The 20,110-nt window shown below is 38.0% G+C and overlaps 1 protein-coding gene and 1 pseudogene across 7 annotated transcripts in view; both read right to left on the reverse strand.

Annotated features, from left to right (window-relative positions):
- The window catches only part of RASAL2 (RAS protein activator like 2), a 349,893-nt gene that overhangs the window by 41,895 nt on the left and 287,888 nt on the right, over positions 1–20,110 (reverse strand). For all 7 annotated transcript variants that reach the window (XM_088016941.1, XM_088016940.1, XM_028092076.2 and 4 more), the window contains exon 5: positions 16,135–16,244. In XM_088016941.1, the coding sequence (XP_087873067.1) occupies positions 16,135–16,244 (110 nt within the window). The remainder of the gene's footprint in view (positions 1–16,134; positions 16,245–20,110) is intronic.
- LOC114200086 (NADH dehydrogenase [ubiquinone] iron-sulfur protein 8, mitochondrial pseudogene) lies at positions 2,318–3,086 on the reverse strand (annotated as a pseudogene).

The raw sequence follows: 20,110 nt of genomic DNA on the forward strand, positions 1-20,110 counted from the left end.
TGGAAAGACTAATAACTTTTCTCTTTCTCCAAATTAGGTTAGATTTTAGTCTCATTATTGCCATAAATTAAGTATGGGTGAAAGGAATATAAATGAGGAAAAACTGGTGGAATTCAATGACATTTACTTCTTACTCATTCTTAAGCTCATGACTACTTGCTTTCCCATTACTTTCTCCTTTGGTTGAATATGTATGTATGAACCCCCTTATCCATCCAACAATTACTTGGTGCACATTATATGTCAGGCACTATACTAGAGGTAGATGCAAGGAATACAATGGTAAAGAAGAAGGGCATGGTCCTTGTACGCACACACAGTTTACAATCTAGTTATCCATTACAATACAATGTGATAAGACCTGTGAAAAAGGATGTGAAAGAGGCTCTGTGAGCATTTAGCAGGGTCGCTGGATCTTAACTGGGATTCAGAGAAACTTTCTTGGAGGAAAAAGTAATGTGAACCTATGACCTCAACTTAGCTCCATGCAGACATGGAGGGGCAGTTCTGGAGGGAATGGCTAGCCTGGGAGAAGGCCTGTGATGAAAGTATACAAGTCTGGGATGTTTAAGGAACGGAAGAGAATTCAGCACTGTGGCTCTGGTGCAGTGTGGGTGAGTACAGGGGCAGAGAGAAGAGGGGTGGGGAATACTGAGGCTTAAGAGCTACCATGATGGGACTTGTAGTAATGTGGGTGCTTCAATTTGATCAAAGGCCAGTGGATGGACATTGAAAGGTTTTGGGTGGTGGAGAGGGAGCAACATGATCAGATGTGCCTCAGTAGGAGTACTTTGGGTAAGGGGTGGAAAAAGAGGGGCACATGGAGAGGGAGAGAAGAAATGGAACACTTAGAGACTAAGTTCACAGATTATGGCAGTAACCTGAGTCAAGATCATGGACTATAGATTAGCAGAAGTGGAAAGAAGTGCATGGATTTGAGAGATAATTAGAAGGTCAATAGGTCTTAATGATGGAATGTGGGAGCCATCAGGGAGAGGGTAGAGCCAAGGATGAGCCCCTGGGCAGAAAGATGGTGATGTCCTTTACAGAGATGGGGAATGAAAGGCAACACTTGTTGAGGTGAGGGTGGAAATGAAATCAAGTTATATACAAGGTAAGTTCGAGGTTTCTCTGGGTAGATGTTTGCTGTAGACTGAATGTTTGTGTCCCCTCCCCCCATTTACGTTGAAATGCTAAACTTTAAGGTGATAGTATTTGGAGGGGTGACCTATGGGAGGTGATTACATAATGAGGGTGGAGCCCTCATGAATGAGATTTGTACCCTTATAAAATAGAACCAGGAGAGATCCACTGCTCATTTCCCCATGTGAGGACACAGTGAAAAGGTGGGACTTTTGAATCAGAAAGCAGGTCCGGACCAGACCCCAAATCTGCCCAAGGCTTGATCTTGAACTTCTCAGCCTCTGGAACTGTGAGAAATAAATTTCTGTTTATTATAAGCTACTTAGTCTATGGTATTCTGTTATAGCAGCCTGACTAGACTGACACTATGACTACTGCAAGACAACATGCAGATCAAGAAAAGGTCCTAAGAAAATAACCCAAGGAATGCTAACATCTAAATCTGTAAAACTGACAAAAGAAACTAAAGAATTTAAAAGACTGAAGGAAAATTAGAAGACTGGAGTGTCATAAAAGCCCAGGGAAGAGAGCTCTCAAGAAGAGTGGACTGTCCATTACTGCAGATCACTGTGTTAAAATATTAATAGTAGCTACTGGATATACAGACTGAGAGATAATTGAGACTTCGGTAAGAGTAATTTTAGTGAAGCAATAAGGACAAAGATGAGATTGCAGTGGGCAGAGATAATGAACCGGATGTGAAAAAGTGGAGACTAACTCATGGAGTCTGACAGTGAAGAGGTGGTAACTGGGAAATAGCTAAGGGAGACATGAGGTGGAAATGGGCTTGAAGAGCTTTTTTTTTTCCCCTAATTAATCACTTTCTTCCCCTTAAACAATGAAGAAATAAACACTCATGGGTAATAAATTCCAAGAGCCCAGAAGGATAGAAGGTGAAGAATATAAGTAGATATAGGTACTTTCCTCAATCTCCTGGAGAAAATACTATTAACAATGTTTGTGACCCCTCCTTTTACACACAGACAACCAAATATATACACATACATTTCACACACAAATGGAATTCTGCCATACTTTTTTTCCTTAAGAGTGTATTTTGGACTTCTGTCCATATTGGAACATACAGATATGATTCGCCTCCTTTTTTGTGGGGGGGGAGGGCAGAGCTTTTTTATTGGGCGGCAGGGGCTGCGGGCCAGCCATGCAGGGGGCGTCAGGGGTATTGGCAGTTGGCCTGGATGTTGGCGGCGATCTCGGCCTCCCACTTGTCCCCGTTGCTGAGCACCTTCTCCTTGTTGTACAGGAGTTCCTCGCGTGTCTCAGTAGAGAACTCGAAATTGGGGCCCTCGACGATGGCGTCCACGGGGCAGGCCTCCTGGCAGAAGCCACAGTAGATGCACTTGGTCAAGTCGATGTCGTAGCGGGTGGTCCGGCGCTGCCATCGGCCCGCGGCTCGGCCTCAATGGTGATGGCCTGGGTGGGGCAGACAGCCTCACAAAGCTTACAGGCAATGCAGCGCTCCTCTCCCGATGGATACCGACGCAGCACATGCTCTCCCCGAAAGCGAGGGCTCAGTGGGCCCTTCTCGAATGGGTATTTGATGGTGGCAGGCTCCCGGAACAGGTAGCTCAGGGTCATGCCTAGGCCTCGGATGAGCTCATTCCATAGCAGGGTCTGAGCCGCCTTCTCGGTCATCGCCTTCATGTCCATCGAGGGTTCCTGCATGTTCACGAACTTGTAGGTCGCTGCCACTGTGCTGCTGTGGAGGCTCAGGCCAGTGGGATGCCCTGCACGTGCAGCCTGGGCCAGGGCCCGAAGCAGTGTTGGGGCAGTCAGGCAGCGCATCTTTAAAGCGCTCTCGCTCCTTCCCTTGCTGAGCGGCCTGTCCGCCGAGAGGCCTGATTCGCCTCTTTTTAATAACCATATAGTATTCCCTTGTGTGGACCTATAGTGGTTCAACCAGTCCCTGAGGACCATCTCAGTTTTTTCCTCTTTTCTTTCTTTTGTTCTTCTTTGATCACCACCCAGTTTCAAAAAGTATCTTAGTATACATATCTTAGTATACATATCTGCATGATTTATGGGTTAAATTTCTAGATGTGAAACTGCTGGATCAAAGAGTACATACATCTAAAATTTTGATACTGCTAAATTATCCTACACAAAACATGGGTTCAATTTAAACTCCTACCAATGGAGCATGTTTCTATATGCTATCACCAAAACTGGATATGGCTGAACTTGAAAAACTTTTGCCAGGATAATTGGTGAAAAATGTTATTTCATTATTGCTTTCTTATGCATTTCTTTATGAGGTTGAGACATTTTAATATGTTTATTGGCAATCTCAGTTACCTTTTCTGTGAGTTACAAGCTGCTATTTCATGTTCTTAAATCTTTTTCTAATTGTTGAACTTAACTGATATGTAAATGTTCTTTGTATGTTAAATAAGTTAGTACTTTTCCCGTCATATGCATAGTTACTTCCCCCATTTTATGCTTAGAAAGGATTCTTCCATTCCAAGATCATAAGAAATCCAGCTACTATATTTTCTTTTAGTTGTTTTTATTTTTTCACCCAATACATTTGGATTTAGGGGGAGGAGAGATGAAAGGAGTACAAAAGGAAGTTAGCTTTTTATTTCAACAAACTGTGGAAATATCATGAGCACAAATTGACACATTCATTATCACTGCATTCTAGTCTACTCTTATTAAGAGCTGTTGTTTTGAGTATGTTTGTGTGTATGTCTATATGTGTGATTTTTACCTTTCATTTTTCCTTCTCAATCATTTCCTCAGCAAGTCAGGATTCCTATCAACACATGCAACAGAGAGTATAATGGAAAAGGCACTCAACTCGGAGCCAAAAGTATATATTTATGTCACCTCAAACCACTCGCTAGCTATATGTGATGTGGAACAAATAATTTATTCTTTCTGAACCATAGTTACCTCATTTGTAAAATGTGGATAATGATTTCTCTTCCTATACTTCATACAGGTTTGTGAGAACCAAATGTTATAATGTATGATTTCACAAACATCTCATAAACTACAGCACCATAAAAATGGGGCTACCATTGCAAACATGGGGCTTTTTCACAGTGGTATGACATGTATGAGTTTATTTTATGTGAAGTATTCATTTGGTTGAGATCAAGATAGTTATCCTTCAAAATATTCTTTGTTGGAAGAATATGAAGACAGAAGGAATAAATGTACGTAAGCAACTTTTTCTATTAAGATAAAGCATTCTAATGAATTATAAAATGCTATCATGATACAATTGGATTGGATTTTAGTTCATAAAACTATGGGATCCTTACTTGACCTACAGCAGTAAACACTGGTAAGAGAAACTATAATCTACAGCCACACTGTATTGATTAATTAATAACCTGAAATTCAATAATTTCTGAGAAACTGTCCTTCTATCCAAGTATACCATATTAAAAAAGATTATTCTTCTTTATTATCTAGAATTCATTTGCAGTCTTCTGTGTCAGGCTAACAAACATTAAGTTCCTTAATAGGACAGGCATTGTACGAGGAGATGAGGACACAAAGGCTGTCTGTCTGTACTCTTGAGGAGCTTCCAATCTGCTGCAGTAAGCAGAAGCGTGAAAAGACAAATTCAGTAGAAAGTAGCCCTATAAAAGTCCCGTAAGTTTGGCCATTAGTGGGTACATGGGGTAGGTGCTCAGTTTAGGATGATGGATGGGAAGAACAAGGCAAAGAAGTCCAAAGGCATTGGACTCCTGATTTGGGTGGCATGAGTATGAGTTAGAATGTTATAAATTATGACAAAGGTCAAGGGGTAAGAATAGGAAGTGGTATTTGGGATAGAGGGGGCAGCAAGATCAAAAGCAAAGAAATACAAAACAGTGTGGTAAGTAAAAGACTTGTCATCGAGTGGTAGGAGACAATGTTGAGAGTTAGGTACGGATAGGGCCATGTTGCGCTTTGTATGTTTTGCTAAAGACCACAGATTAATAAAAGTATTATATGCATATTTGATGAGATATTAAAATTGAAGTTTCAGTTGAGACATTAAGAGACAACAGATTTGTATACTTAAGTCAAGGACTAAACAAACTGTAGAATTTACAAAGGAAATGTTCTGGAGCCAGTTCTATTCCCTTGAACCTCTCAGAACAAGACTATAAAAAGTGGTCAGGGGGGCGCCTGGGTGGCTTAGTCAGGTAAGCATCTGCCTTCAGCTCAGGTCATGATAGAACCCCTCGTTGGGCTCCCAGCTCAAAGGGGAGTCTGGTTTCCCTCTCACTCTGCCCCTCCCCTAGTTTGTGTGCTCTCTCTCTCTCAAATAAATAAATAAAATCTTAAAAAAAAGTGGTCAGAGTATAGAGAATGGAAAGGATTTTTGTGAGAGACAATTTTAGGAGAAAGCTGTGAGGCTCATCTCCCTGCCTCCCACGAGGGAAATGGCTACATGATGCATATAGGGTGAAGTTTGATTCTGTCTGGAAAATCTAGATGATAAATGGCAGAATCTAAGAGGGTGGATGCTTTTAGATTAGCCTGCACTCCTAGAGGTTTGTCAGGGCAGAGGAATTGTGGATATTTCCTGGGGACCAAAGGACTAGAAGGGTAAAGAGACCAGAAGAACAAGAATGCCTTCCTAGAAACTGAGAGGAGTTGCTAGTGAACACCTGAGATAGACATATACCCACTAACCTCAATGAAACCATAGATGCGAGCTCCTCAGAGATGAGACATTTGTGAAGAATTCCCCAAAGTACCCCATGAGGGAACAGTAAGCTTTAAACATCGGCCAGGCTCAGACAGCATTATGGAAGGCTAAGATAGTACTAGAACTTTCTTATCCCCTTTTTCCTCCTGTCTTCTCTTGCCCAGAACCTTCTGGCAACTTCTAAAACCAAGGTTAGTAAACTGGAAGGGAAGAGCAGATCAGGAGAGAAGTAAGTAATTTACAATATTTCCCTCTCCAAAGGAAGGCAGATTCCCTGTAACTGGTTTGGCTGGGGCAAGTTTTTAGTTTTGATATCTTGGACTGAACACCAATAAGTTCTGAGTCAAGACCTTTTATTTAAAGCCAACAAAAGGGCTCCTGGGTGGCTCAGTTGGTTAAGCGACTGCCTTCAGCTCAGGTCATGATCCTGGAGTCCCGGGATCGAGTCCCACATTGGGCTCCCTGCTTGGCAGGGAGTCTGCTTCTCCCTCTGACCCTCCCCCTCTCATGTGCTCTCTCTCTCTCTCTCATTCTTTCTCTGAAATAAATAAATAAAATCTTTAAAAAAAAAATAAAGCCAACAAAAGATTAAATAAATGGATTGGCAAACTAAACACAAAAGCTAAAAATCATAAAACTTCTAGAAGACAGCACAGGTGACTATCTCTTGGGACATAAAAAAACATTGTAAACATAGCTGGTGGGAATGTAAAATGGTTACAGATACTCTGGAAAAGAATTTGGCAGTTTCTTGTATACCTAAACATGTGCATACCATCCTACCCAGCAACTACACAAACATGCATTTACACCAGAGAAGTGAAAACTTATGCATATGCAACTTTTCTTCATGTGTACCCAAATGTTCTTCAGTGGGTGAATGATATCACAAACTCTGGTACATCCATACAGTGGAATACTACTCAGCAATAACAAGGAGCAAACTATTGATAGAGGCAACAACTTGGGTGGATTTCAACGGCATCCTATGCACTGAAAAAAGAGCAATCTTAATTGGTTATATGCTATATGATTCCATTTATATAACATTCTTGAAATAGCAAAACTATAGAGATGGAAAACAAATTAGTGGTTGCTAGAGGACAGGGATGGTTGTGGGGAGGCGGGTATGACTGTGAAGGGGCAGAAGGAGTTCTTTTCTGGTAATGGAACAATTCTATATCTTGATTGTGGTGGTGATTACACAAATCTATACATAGGATGAAATTGCATAGAACTATTCAGAGCATATGAAAATTGGTGAAAACTGAGTAAAGTCTGTAGTCCAATTAATAGTACTGTACCCAGATCAATTATCTGGCTTTGATATTATAGTACAGTTGTAAGATACAGCTACTGGGGGGGAGTTGGGGGAGGGGTTTACAAGACTCTACATACTATTTTTACAATTTCTTGTGAACATATAAATTCAAAGTTAAAAAATTAGTTCTAATTAGGAGAAACTCAAGAAGCTCAGTATATTGTCCCCAAATTTTCCCTACAAATGAACACCACACTTAACTTTAAGGTATCTCCTGACAATGAACAAACCAACTGCTTTAAAACCATGCTTTGTCAGTGGGCCTCAGAATTGAGGACATCACCGTGAAGGTTTTTGAGGGATGTGTGAAGGGGTTAAGAAAATTTACTCCATGTGTTTATCTTTACTTCAAGACAATTTAAGTGGCGTTTCCAGAGCAAGGTTGGTCAACCCCTAGACAGGTGGAACCTTGGAATGTCTGGTCATGTAGTATGACCACTGTTCTTCAGCATTTCCTCATTTTTTAAACCTGTTAAAAATGCATTTGAATGAAAGGTATAAATATCAGTCTTCTCCTGTCCCACACCCTTCCACATGACATGGCTTTAATTTGAAAATGTTGCCAATATTGATTCTAGGAAATCACTTTACTGGCTTTTATCTGATTAGATGGCTTTGGAACTATGATGACTTTGTGACATCCTATTGATTTCACCTCTAAAATGTTCCTCCTATCTTGACTCTGCCTCTTCATTCCCAGTGTCACTATCCTCCTTACAGCCTTCATTATTTCCTACAATAGCTCTTTGCTAACTGGTTTCCCAAACTTAGTATCTGCACACCAAGTCATTTGAAATTCCATTCCTGGATTAATCTATACATGGCACAATCTGATTAGGTCATTTCCTTGCTCAAAAGTGTTTAAAGGCTCTCCACTGCTTATATGATAAAATCCAAACTCCTCAGTGTGACTGACATTTAAGGACTTCCCTGTATAAGGAATATTAGGTTGAAAATAATTTTCACTCAGAATTTTAAAGACATTTCTCCATCAACTTCCAGTTTTCAATATTTCTACGAGAATCACAATGTGATCCTCCCACTCTTCCTCTGTATGTAACCTATCTTTTTCTTTCCAGAAGCTTTTAAGATTTTTTTTTGTCTTGGTGATCTGATATTTCTTGATGATGTGAATTGATGTGTGTGTGTTTGTGTTGGGGTGGGGGGGGTCTTTTGTCTTTTTTCATTCACTGTGCTGGGAATTTGATAGCCTTTCTAACCTGGACATTTATGTTTTCTTTTTTTTTGAGACATTTTCTTGTATTGTTTCTTTGACAATTTCCTCTCCGAAGTTTTTCTATGTTCTCTTTTCCTAGAATCTTCTGGGTTGCTTTTCTCAATTTCTGTTCTACTTTCTGGGACAGTGACTTGACTTGAGCGTTTATCTTTTTAATTCCTAAGCTCTCTTTCTTGTTTGATGTTCCTTTTCTTGTATCATCTTGTTACTGTTTCATAGATGTACAATCTTATCTTTTGAAAATATTATGCTTTAGGGGTGCCTGGGTGGCTCAGTCGTTAAGCGTCTGACTTCAGCTCAGGTCATGATCCCGGGGTTCTGGGATCGAGCCCCGCATCAGGCTCCCTGCTCAGCGGGAAGCCTGCTTCTCCCTCTCCCACTCCCTCACTTGTGTTCCCTCTCTCGCTGTGTCTCTCTCTGTCAAATAAATAAATAAAATCTTTAAAAAAAAAAAAGAAAAGAGAAAATATTATACTTTAAAGTTGTTTTTGGCTCTGTGCAGTGTTTCTGTTTCTCCTGGGTTGTTTTTTTCTCCCTTCTATTTATTTGTTTTGCTCTCTTTTATGTTGGAGACTTTCCTCCAATATCTGGAGATTCTTGGTTATCTGTTTATATTTTAAAAATAAAAAAAAAAGCACTTAAAAAACACGATGGGATTTTTGTGCACTGGAACAGAGCTTATAGACTAATGAGCTTCATTGTAGAGTATTTCCTGGCCAGCTGTTTTTTTTTTTAATTTAACATTTTTATTGAGGTTGAGATATGATTCACACACCATAAAATCTATCCATTTAAAGTATACAGTTTTCAGTATATTCAAATTTGTGCAATTGTCACAATCTAAGCTTAAAATATTTTCATTGCTCCAAAAAGAAGTCTCATGCCCATTAACAGTCATTCCTCATTCGTGACTCCCCCTACCTTATATCCCCAGCCTCTGGCAACCATTTAATCTACTGTCTCTATAGATTTGCTTATTCTGGACATTTCATATAAATGGAATCATACAAAATATGGTCTTTTGTGATGGTCTTTTTCACTCAGCATAAAGTTTTCAAGATTTATCCATGTTGTAGCATGTTTTAGTACTTCATTCCTTTTTATGGCTGAATAATACATTTGGCCTTGAACAATGCAGGTCTGAACTGTGCAGGTCCACTTAAAGTGGATTCTTTTTCAGTAAATACAATACAGTACTGTAAATATATTTTCTCTTCCTTGGGATTTTCTTTTTTTAAGGATTTTATTTATTTGACAGAGAGAGACACAGCTAGAGAGGGAACACAAGCAGGGGGAGTGGGAGAGGGAGAAGCAGGCTTCCCACGGAGCAGGGAGCCCGATGTGGGGCTCGATCCCAGGACCCTGGGATCATGACCTGAGCTGGAGGCAGACACCTAATGACTGAGCTACCCAGGCGCCTCTTTAGGATCTTCTTAATAACATTTTCTTTTCTCTAGCTAACTGTATTATAAGAATACAGGATATAATATATAACATACAAAATATGTGTTAATTGACTGTTTATGTTACCCGTAAGGATTCTGGTCAACAGTGGGCTATTAGCAGTTAGGTTTTTGGGGAGTCAAAAATTATATATGGATTTTCGACTGTTTCAGGGATGGGAGGGGATGGTCAGCACACTTAACCCCTGTGTTGAGTTCAAGGGTCAACTGTAATGCGTTGTATGGCTATATCATGTTTTATTTTATTTTATTTATTTATTTGAGAGAGAGAGAATGAGAGACAGAGAGCACGAGAGGGAAGAGGGTCAGAGGGAGAACCAGACCCCCTGCTGAGCAGGGAGCCCGACGCGGGACTTGATCCCGGGAATCCAGGATCATGACCTGAGCCGAAGGCAGTCGCCTAACCAACTGAGCCACCCAGGGGCCCAGATATATCATGTTTTGTATATCCACTGATCAGCTGATGGACATTTGGATCACAACCACTTTTTGGCTATTAGGAATAATGTTGCTATGAATACTCATGTACAAGTTTTTGCGGTGACATATGTTTTCATTTCTCTTGGATATACTTAGGAGTGGGATTACCATAGAGGATTGTAAGAGGCAAACACAAATGTTGCTGTCTGTAGGTCTTTTTATCTGGGTTGGTTCAGTTTCTCAAATTTGCTATGTGATAAATGTAAGCCTGATTGCTGGCCTTCTAGAGCTGGGTGGGAGCTGAATCATTGCAGAATTCTGGAGATGGCTGGGTAAATCAACCTCATTCTTTTGTTACAGACTGTTAGTTTTCTTTCAAATGTCCATCCCTCCCTCCTTCCTTAATAACAGACTCTGGCATTACTGGGGGGAAATGATGTACCCAGGTATAACATTTTCCAGCCTCTCTTGCAGAAAGAGATGGTAATGAGACACAACAGAAGTCACTGGATGGGGTTTCAGGGAAATGGCTTTAAAGGGAAAACACTTAGCTGGAAGACAGGTGCCCTTTTATGATACCTGAAACATGGGTGCTATGGCTGAAGCTTTAGTAGCTACACTGTATCCATAAAGAGATCCTTAAGACCCTAAGGATGGGAGAGGAAAAAGCTCACAAAGAGCCTTGGTTCCTTAGCCCTGGACTACCCACTTCAGATTTCTTTTAGGTGAGGAAGAAATAATTTTACTTGTTTAAGCCATTACTATTTGGAGTTATCTGTTAACTACCAGCCAATGTGAAATCTAAGTGATATACTTCTCAGAATTTCATTCTGTAGGCAACTAGTCTGATTGTCCCCTAATTTTAAGTAATCTATCATTCAGCTTTCTCCTCGTTTCATCAAAGATGGAGTTCATATTTCTGTTTCTTATACTGAGTAACTTTTAAGACAAAAAAAGCAGAAGCTTTTTACCTACCAACTTCAAAACTGAATTTTACCTTTCAAATCTTATTTCCTATCTTTCTGCTTTATATACCATGAACTATTCAGAATTTCTCTTTAAGCTCCATCATTTCCTATAATCTGTTTTTGCTCATTATTTGTATTCTGAGAAAAGCTCTCTCCCTGTATCTGTTTCTAAGTTCAAATGACACCTGTTCTACTCATGGGCCACTGCCCTGTAAGGCTGTTTCCTGACTATCCAGCAGGAAGTCATCTCGGCCCACCTGTGCCATCTTCTCCTGGACACTGACTTCTTTTACTGGACTCTCCTGAGGTCGGGGGCCATGTCTTTAGTTCTCTACATTCCTTTGTAGCACATAGGTTTCTGGAGTGTACCTAACCATCACACATATGTTACTGTATATCAAGAAATTTGGTTTCTAGAAATATTAATTGGCAAAAGCTTTACTTCTTATGCCTGTGCCCCACAATTTCATAAAGGGAATTCTGAGTTTAAGGATTACTATAAATGGACCCAAAAAGCAACACGGGTATCCAAATTCTACCACAGTCTTATAGCAGAGTTTATGACCAGTAGATCACTGGCTAGACAAACCTGGAGCTGCGAGGGTCTTTCTGATCAGTCAAGTCTGCATGTTAAAATACCCTACTGTATTTTGCACAGAAAAGCTTACTGATCATATTTAGTAAAACTCATTTAAAACTGTGTCTCAGTCATCTTAAAGTAGTAACTCAGACCTCATAAGAAAATTTTACCTTTTTAAAATGCTATGAGTACAGATAAGTTTTGTGGTTATTGAAAACCTTTAAGAATTCCTATCATGATCACTACTGCATTATTCTCTGATACTTCAAGATAGAATCTCTCTTCGTCTTGAAGTGGGGAGAGATGAAGTGATTTGCACAGGATCATAATGAGAACTGTAATGAGAAACAGATCTCTGAACTCTTTTGTGTTCTGGTCAAATTTGTTGAGGTAGGTCACAAAGAAAAAGATTGGCATATTAGACCAAATGAAAATCTAACACTTCTATATAATTTACTGACACGATTTTAATTTTTTATTATTTATTTATGAGAGAAAGATAGAGAGTGTGTGTGTGCGTGTGTGCGTGTGCGTGTGCACGCACGTGCAGGTGGAAGGAGCAGAGGGAGAGGGACAAGGAGACTCCCCACTGCGCGTGTAGCCCGACATGGGGCTTGATCTCATGACCCAGAGATTATGACCTGAGCCTAAATCAAGAGTTGGATGCTTAAGTGACTGAGCCACCCAGGCGCCCCTAGAGACATGATTTTTAAAAGACAAGAAACAGATTGGGAGAAAATTTTAGCAACATGCATAATAGTGGCTTACAATCCCTAGTAATAATAAAGCACTACTCCAAATCAGGAAAAAAAGGACAAAACAGCTCAATAGAAAAATGGGCAAAGCAATAAATAAGTCATAGAAGAAGTGAAAAGATGTTCAACTTATTAGACATTAGGGAACCACAAAACAAAAAAATGCATCTCCCTGCATCTTTTTTTGAGAGGCAATATAGCATAAAGTTTAAGAATGTAGATTCTAGAGCCAGACTTCTTGGATTTGAACCACAGGTCTGCCATTTTCTAACCTTGTACAATTTATTTATTTCTCTGTGTCTCCGTTTCCTCATCCTCAAAATGAGGTCAATACAGTAACTACCCCATAGGATTTGTTGTAATGATTAGAATTAGTTTATATAAAATGTTTAGAACAGTGTCTGGCACATAGTAAATACTATATAGATGTTTATTATTAGTATTTATTCCATCATATTGATACAATGTAAAATGTTATTTAAAAGATAAAAGTAATCCATGGGGTGCCTGGGTGGCTCAGTTGGTTAAGCCTCCTACTCTTGATCTTAGCTCAGGTCTTGATTTCAGGGTTGTGAGTTCAAGCCTCTTGTCTGGCTCCAGAAGATAAAAATAATCCTACTCTGTTGGTGGAAATGGTAATTACTACAGCTTTTTTGAAGGATAATTTGATAATGCGCATAGTTTTACTTCACAAATCTGACTTAATCACATAAGGACAAAAAAGGTATATGTTCAGAAATGTCCACTACATCTCTAGTTTGTACCCCAAAGGGGCAAACAATTAAAATATCCATCACAGAAATGGAATATGTTACAAAAAACTGTAGCATACCAAGAAGGCAGCTGTTAAAACAATGGAGATTTACATATACTGACATAAAAGTTGTCCAAAATATTTGTATTAAAAAGTAAATCACACAGTAATATGTGTAATATGATTTTACTTATATGAAAATAAGCAAAACATATATATGTGTGCATTTATGTATGGATTTTTAAAGAGGTGTGAAAATATACAAACTGCTAATGAGGTTATGTATATGGAAAGATGGGCACGGTGAACGGGGACTTCAGCTTTTTGATCTGTACTTATGTACTGAAACTTATTTTTTTTAAAGATTTTATTTGTTTTTGAGAGACAGTGATAGTGCACACAAGCCTGTGCACACACACAAGCAGGGGAGTGGCAGAGGGACAGAAGAGAGAGAGAGAGAGAGAATTTCAAGCAGACTCCCTGCTGAGTGCTGAGTCCAGCGCTGGGCTCCATCTGAGCCACCCAGGTGCCCTTGTACTGAAACTTTTTAAAACAAAGACATATGTATTTTACTGTATAATTTAAAAACCGAAAAAAAGGGTTGCTTACTAGGTCTGCCTAGAGTTTCTACGGATTTGATATAAGAACAGAAATGTTTTGCTACTGAGATTTAGACACTATATACCATTTTGGAAGAAATGGCCTGACTTGGGCAATCAATGCATATAACCCAAGAAAACCACAGTCTTTGAAAAAAATCTTTGGTCTCACCTATAAGGATACTGATTCAAAGAACTCAGTTGACTAATATCTTGTACCTTAGTTCTATTTATATGCATCTTCAGATGATCTGAAGGCAAGAGAGCCTATTTAAAAAAAAACATTATATATTCAAACTCTAGTGAGTATATCCCTTTATGGGAAGAATAAAGCTTTTGAAAACTTTCTATATAAGAAACTTCTATAATTCAAATGGATTTGAAAAATATAAATATTTGAGATTTACTGGCACCTTCTTATTATGCTGTATTTGAGATACAAAGATACTATTGATTGAAGCAGAACTGCATGGAAAGCACACATAATGAATTTAGGTCATTGGAAAAGCTAAATAAAAGTGCACTAGCTATATAATAGCAATATAGGAGACTCTAGGAGAATACGATCTAGTGGTAATTCAATCTAAGCATTCCTTTAGGCTACCTAAAGCAAAATGGAAGAGGAGGGAGTAATCTGAAATTATGAAAGTGATATTTAGTACAAGTTTAAAAAATAAAGTACTCCTATAAAAACTATTTCCTTGTCACCCAAACATACACAACGATGCTGCAGAGTTTAAGAAAGTGGCTACTGAACTGGGAGTGTTTCAGAGATTGTGCAATGTTCTTGTTCTTAAAAACCAGTATTTTGAAAAAATTTGTCATTGCATTTTATCGAGACTTTAAAATGTTTTTAATTCTTAGAAAAACAATCAGCTTTTTAATGATTACTTTAAAACAAAGAGGTATAAAAGAGATAATTAACAACACAACTACATGGCAAATTGGACAGACTTGCAAATTTCACAGAGCACCTCTAAAGTGGTTCAGGGATAAGAATCGCTGATAAAGCAGTATACTGTCTCATCAACTAAGTATGGAGGACAAGTTATTTCATCCATTAAAAAAGGAGAGGAATTCTCTGCCTGGCAAATCTATAATGTGCCATTACAGAGGCTGTAATCTATATTTGCTTGTTATGTAGATAGCTGAAAATAATGGACTTACTAAAAGAAAAAAAAATCCAGTATAAATAAGAGTATCAAATATGAAGGGCAGACAGAACTTCAAATCCAAGGTCTACCACCCACTAGCTGTGTGACCTTGGGCAAGTTTTTCAATTTCTTTTGTCTTAGTTCCTCATCTGTAAAATGAGAGTAATAACCATATCTAGGGTTGCAGCACATGAGAGACTACATTAAAAATGCTTGGCAAACAGTAAGCACTCAGTAAATGTTAGTAATGTGTCATAATACAGCAAGTACCATTTCCTAAATTTTGAACAATATGGAGATACGAAGTATTAAAAATGTGTTCTAAAAACATTCAATGATTTTACAAGGTTGTTATCCTTAATGAGCTACACATTTGAGGGTTACTCAAGCTGATAGTCCTAATAATCAAAATCTTCCTTTCATACATGTTTTCTAGATGTGACTGCAAACCAATACAACTGATTCCATATGCTGTACACAAAGAACAATGGAGCAGTGAACAGCATGGACTTAAAATTGCTCAAGTTCAAATACCATTTTTGCTATTTACTAAGCTGTATGACCTTGGGCAAGATTATTTAATCTCTCTGTGCCTCGGATTCTTCATTTACAAATGGCGATAATAATATTTATCTTATAGGGTTACTATGAAGATTAAACAAGATAATGTATATAAAGCATCTAGTGCAGTGCTCAAGACATGTTTGCTATTGTCATCATCATCCTACAGTCATTCTACAAAAGAAAGACATCTCTGACCACTAGGATTTGATTCTATAGAAACAGCACTTAAATTAGTTCTTACCTACCAATATTGTAAGATTCTTAAACTGCCTGGGCATTTGAGCCAACACTTTGTACCTTGCCTCAATATGAACAAGACAAAAAAAAAAAAAAAGTGAATTTAGTATTGGATCTTTCCATTGTCATTGATGCGAAGTCAGAGATGACCAAAAATGCCTTATCAAAACCCACTGTAGAACTGCTTTCCCTGTTTAAAACAAAAGCAAAAACAAAAACAAACAACAAAACTGCTTTCCCTGTTTTAAGCAAGTTTACTCCTACCTGTCATCTGTGTTACGAAGGGATGGAAGCCGAAAACTAGTGTTTCTGTCAAGTTTTGATTGGCTTTTGGTCCTCTTGATGGAGCCTTTCAGGCGCTTGCTGAAGAACCCCTAGAATGAAAAGGCAGAAGGTGATGGAAGAGAAAACCAAAAGAGCACTTTGCTGTCTCCTTACTCCTCTGCACCACCTCTGGAAAAGATATTAAGATTTTGATAATGAAGACCAAAACAAGAATCCAGCTTTTAATTTTTTAATTTATAAATAATAGTTGCTTGAAGCCACCTGGTAATGTGATGAAAAATTTTTTTTCTTCTAGGATAACTGGGATAATTCAACTTTTTGATAACACTTATTTCTTAAACATTTTCTATACCAGCTATGGTAGAGAAACTTCTAACTCTGATAATAGAGTTTTAAAAACACAACAATGTAACAGAAAAACATATTCCTTTCTATGAAGAAGTTTCGATAGAAAAGGGCATCCAGTAGGTAGTTTCCTGAACTAAATTAAGGGAGAAAAGGAAATGAGAATAGCATGTGCAAGGGTCCTGAGGTGAAAAGGTACTTAGTGCATTAGAGGAATTTTAAAGACTATACTGTGAGAAGAGAAGCTTTATTATAAGAGCTCCCCCCCACAAAAAACCACCAAAACTCAAAAATAAAAACAGAAAAAACCCTACAACACCCCTATAAAAATTCCTCGAACAAAAAAGAATTATGTAATTAGTATAAGGTAATGTGTTGGTAGTCTCAAAAGCATTAAAATTTGGTCTATATCACTTTGGATATGTTATTTGTAAACTTAAGTTTTAATGTAGCTAAACTATCTTGAAATAGGTATCATTTATGAAAACTATTGAAACATCTAGACTTCAGAAGAACAAAGTAGTTTATAGTTTTTGGCCCTTGCTTGCCTCCTACCACTTCCATTAAACTATCTAGAGCTCCTTAAACATTTCCTAGTCTTAGCACCTGGTAAACAATGAGCATCCAATAAAAGTGTGTTGAATAATGGAATAAATGTGCGCATGAATGATGACAGTCACTGCTTTCAAGTAACAATTCTATTGTTGGCAGATGAAAGGACATCTTATGGAAGCATATCAAAATGTCTTGAGAAAAAACTCTAATTCAAAGAAAAGTATTTTGATGCTGGGAAAATTACTCTTTCTAATCACCTTGAGATGAATATTATCTTATAAAAGCTATATTCAATAAACATTTCCATAAGGAAGAAAAAGAAATACTGGGTCAAGATCAGCACGTCAAATCTTCTATATTCTTTTAGTTATCACCAAAGCCCACTGTTTTGGGTGAAGACTAATCAAGATACACTGGGTTATGTTTATCTAATCATCTCAGTATCTTAGTAGCACAAAACATGTTCCACATTTATCTATGAGCCGATCAACTAAGGGAGATGGGGGCTTGGCTCTGTGCTACTCTCACTTAGGGACTTAGGCTAAATGAGGCTCCTCCTCTGCGCATCTAAAGTTGCTTCAGAAGAGAAAGGAAATGTGGCAAGTTATGTACTAGTTCTTAAACCTTTATGTCACTTCTGGTCTCATTTCATTGGACAAAAAGTCACATGACCACATGGGATTTCCCCAGGAAAAGGATATACAATTGTATATCCAGAAAGAAAACTGGGAATATCTGGTGAACAGTAATGTGGACTACCACAGCCCCATGCCAAGTATTTTGCAAACACACAGAATGCACTGCTCCTTTCATTTGAGAAAAACGGAAACAAACTTACTTGAATCAGAAGTAAAACTATTTAGCTGACTGGAAAAAAAATGCTTATGTTATTTCTTGTTATTCCTGTAGCTCAAGAATAAGTGTAAAGACTCCTAGAAAGTACCACATAGACATAATTCCCTAGGCTGTTTTTTATTATAGGTGCATAGAGAGCGACTGGAGGGAAGAAAACAAGAAAACAAAAACTGTTTTTTGAAGTACTACATTTCTTTTTGGTTTTGTTTTTAGAATTTTTTTATTTAAGTTCAACTTAGTTAACATATAGTGTATTATTAGTTTCAGGGGTAGAATTTAGTGATTCATTGGTTGCATACAACACCCAGTGCTCATTACATCATGTGCCCTCCTTAATGTCCATCACCCAGTTACCGCATCCCCCCACCCCCACTCCAGCAACCCTCAGTTTGTTTCCTATAGTTAAGAGTCTCTTGTGGTTTGCCTCCCTCTCTGCTTTTATCTTATTTTATTTTTGCTTCCCTTCCCCTGTGTTCAGCTGTTTTGTTTCTTAAATTATACATATGAGTGAAATCATACGGTATTTGCCTTTCTCTGACTTATTGCGCTCAGCAGAATACCCTCTAGTTCCATCCATGTCGTAGTACATTTCTTTTCTTCTCTCTCTTTTTGTTAAGATTTTATTTTTAAGTAATCTCTATACCCAACGTGGGGCTTGAACCTACAACTCCGAGATCAAGAGTTGCATGCTTTACCGGCTGAGTCAACTGGGCTCCCCTAAAGTACTGTATTTCTTAGAGACAGGCATTTATCTGGTCTCCCGTCCAATCTGAGCATGCTAGGGAAAGTCACTGTCATCTGTTCTCCAAGGCAAAGGTTTTATTTACTACTTACTATGATTCAATCAGAATGAGTCACCATTTGCTCATAAATGTAGTCAGCAAACCAGACCCAAGTTTATGGAATGCTACTTGGACTGTTTATAGTTGGTTCCAAAACCACTCACCTAAGTTGAGATTTCACTCAAGGACCTGCCCAAATATCATATATAAATATATTTCTAGCAAAAATACAGTTAAGCAGTTAACAGAGAATGTACTAGTAGATGTTCACTCATGCAGTACTTGACTTTTTGCAGAACTTACTATATAATACTTTCTTGTTCTAATCCATTTATTTAATAAATATTTGTTTTATGTCTATTTGTTGTAAAGCACTATACCAGGTATTGTAAGGGAATCAAAGATAAAGCAAACACAAACTCTGCCCCCAAGGAGCTTACAGTTTAATATGGGATTTGGAAACTAAATATAATTATATATGACACAATTAGGGACATAAGTGTTCTTAATGTCTGGCATATTTAATCACAAAATATATTTCTTTGAATCTAGGACAACACTGATGGTAAGTCATGCTATTATTTTATGTACACTAAGAAAAAAGCTGCGAATTAAACTATAACACAATGCTTTATCGCTTAAAATTTTTATTTTGTACTAAAGAAGTTTTTAAAAGACTTACTTGGGCAGGTTTTGTCATATATAGCATAGTGTACACATAAAAAAGGATATATGCAAAATAAATTGCTTAAGGTATTCCTAATGCTTCTTTCTTCTGAACTACTTTTTGACTTGGAGTTGTTCATGTTTTTCCACAGAATATCATTCTGAAATCCTTTCAAGAATGTTGATGACAGAGTATCTTAAAAGAGTAACTTACAGGGATGTTAAAATGTGAAAAAAAATGTGCATCTTAGGACTGATAATACAGTATTATTTTAGAGAGGTATATAGGAACTAATTTCAGGATTTCAGAAAAAGACAAGGTTACATCATCTGGAGAAATAAGGGGAAGTTATATGGAAGAAATGGAATATGGTAGGTCCCAGTGGGTAGACAGGATTTGGATTTGGAGCTGCTAGGGAGCCAGGGTACTATATGGACCAAAGCTTGAGAAATGTCATAGAGATAAGAACACAATAGGTATCCATTAAGCAGACTTAGTCTGGCTCGTATATGATTAGAAGTAGCGAAAAATAAGGTTGGGAAAGTGGTTTGTCCACCTACTAATGCATACTTATTGCTCCCATGGGCCCTTAAACTTTTGAGGGAAGGTGTAATGCTATATCTATCTTAACATCTACCATAGTGTCTAAACTTTAGTAAGCACTCAATATATATGTAAAATTACAGTTGTTCTGGGAATATAGATAAGGGAAAGTTTAAGATAGCCCAGAGTGGTCAGTAATATTTCACAG

The sequence above is a fragment of the Eumetopias jubatus genome, unplaced genomic scaffold, assembly GCF_037043125.1.
Source record: "Eumetopias jubatus isolate StellerSeaLion01/CBP00866 unplaced genomic scaffold, mEumJub1_p1.0 scaffold_12, whole genome shotgun sequence".
NCBI lineage: Eukaryota > Metazoa > Chordata > Mammalia > Carnivora > Otariidae > Eumetopias > Eumetopias jubatus.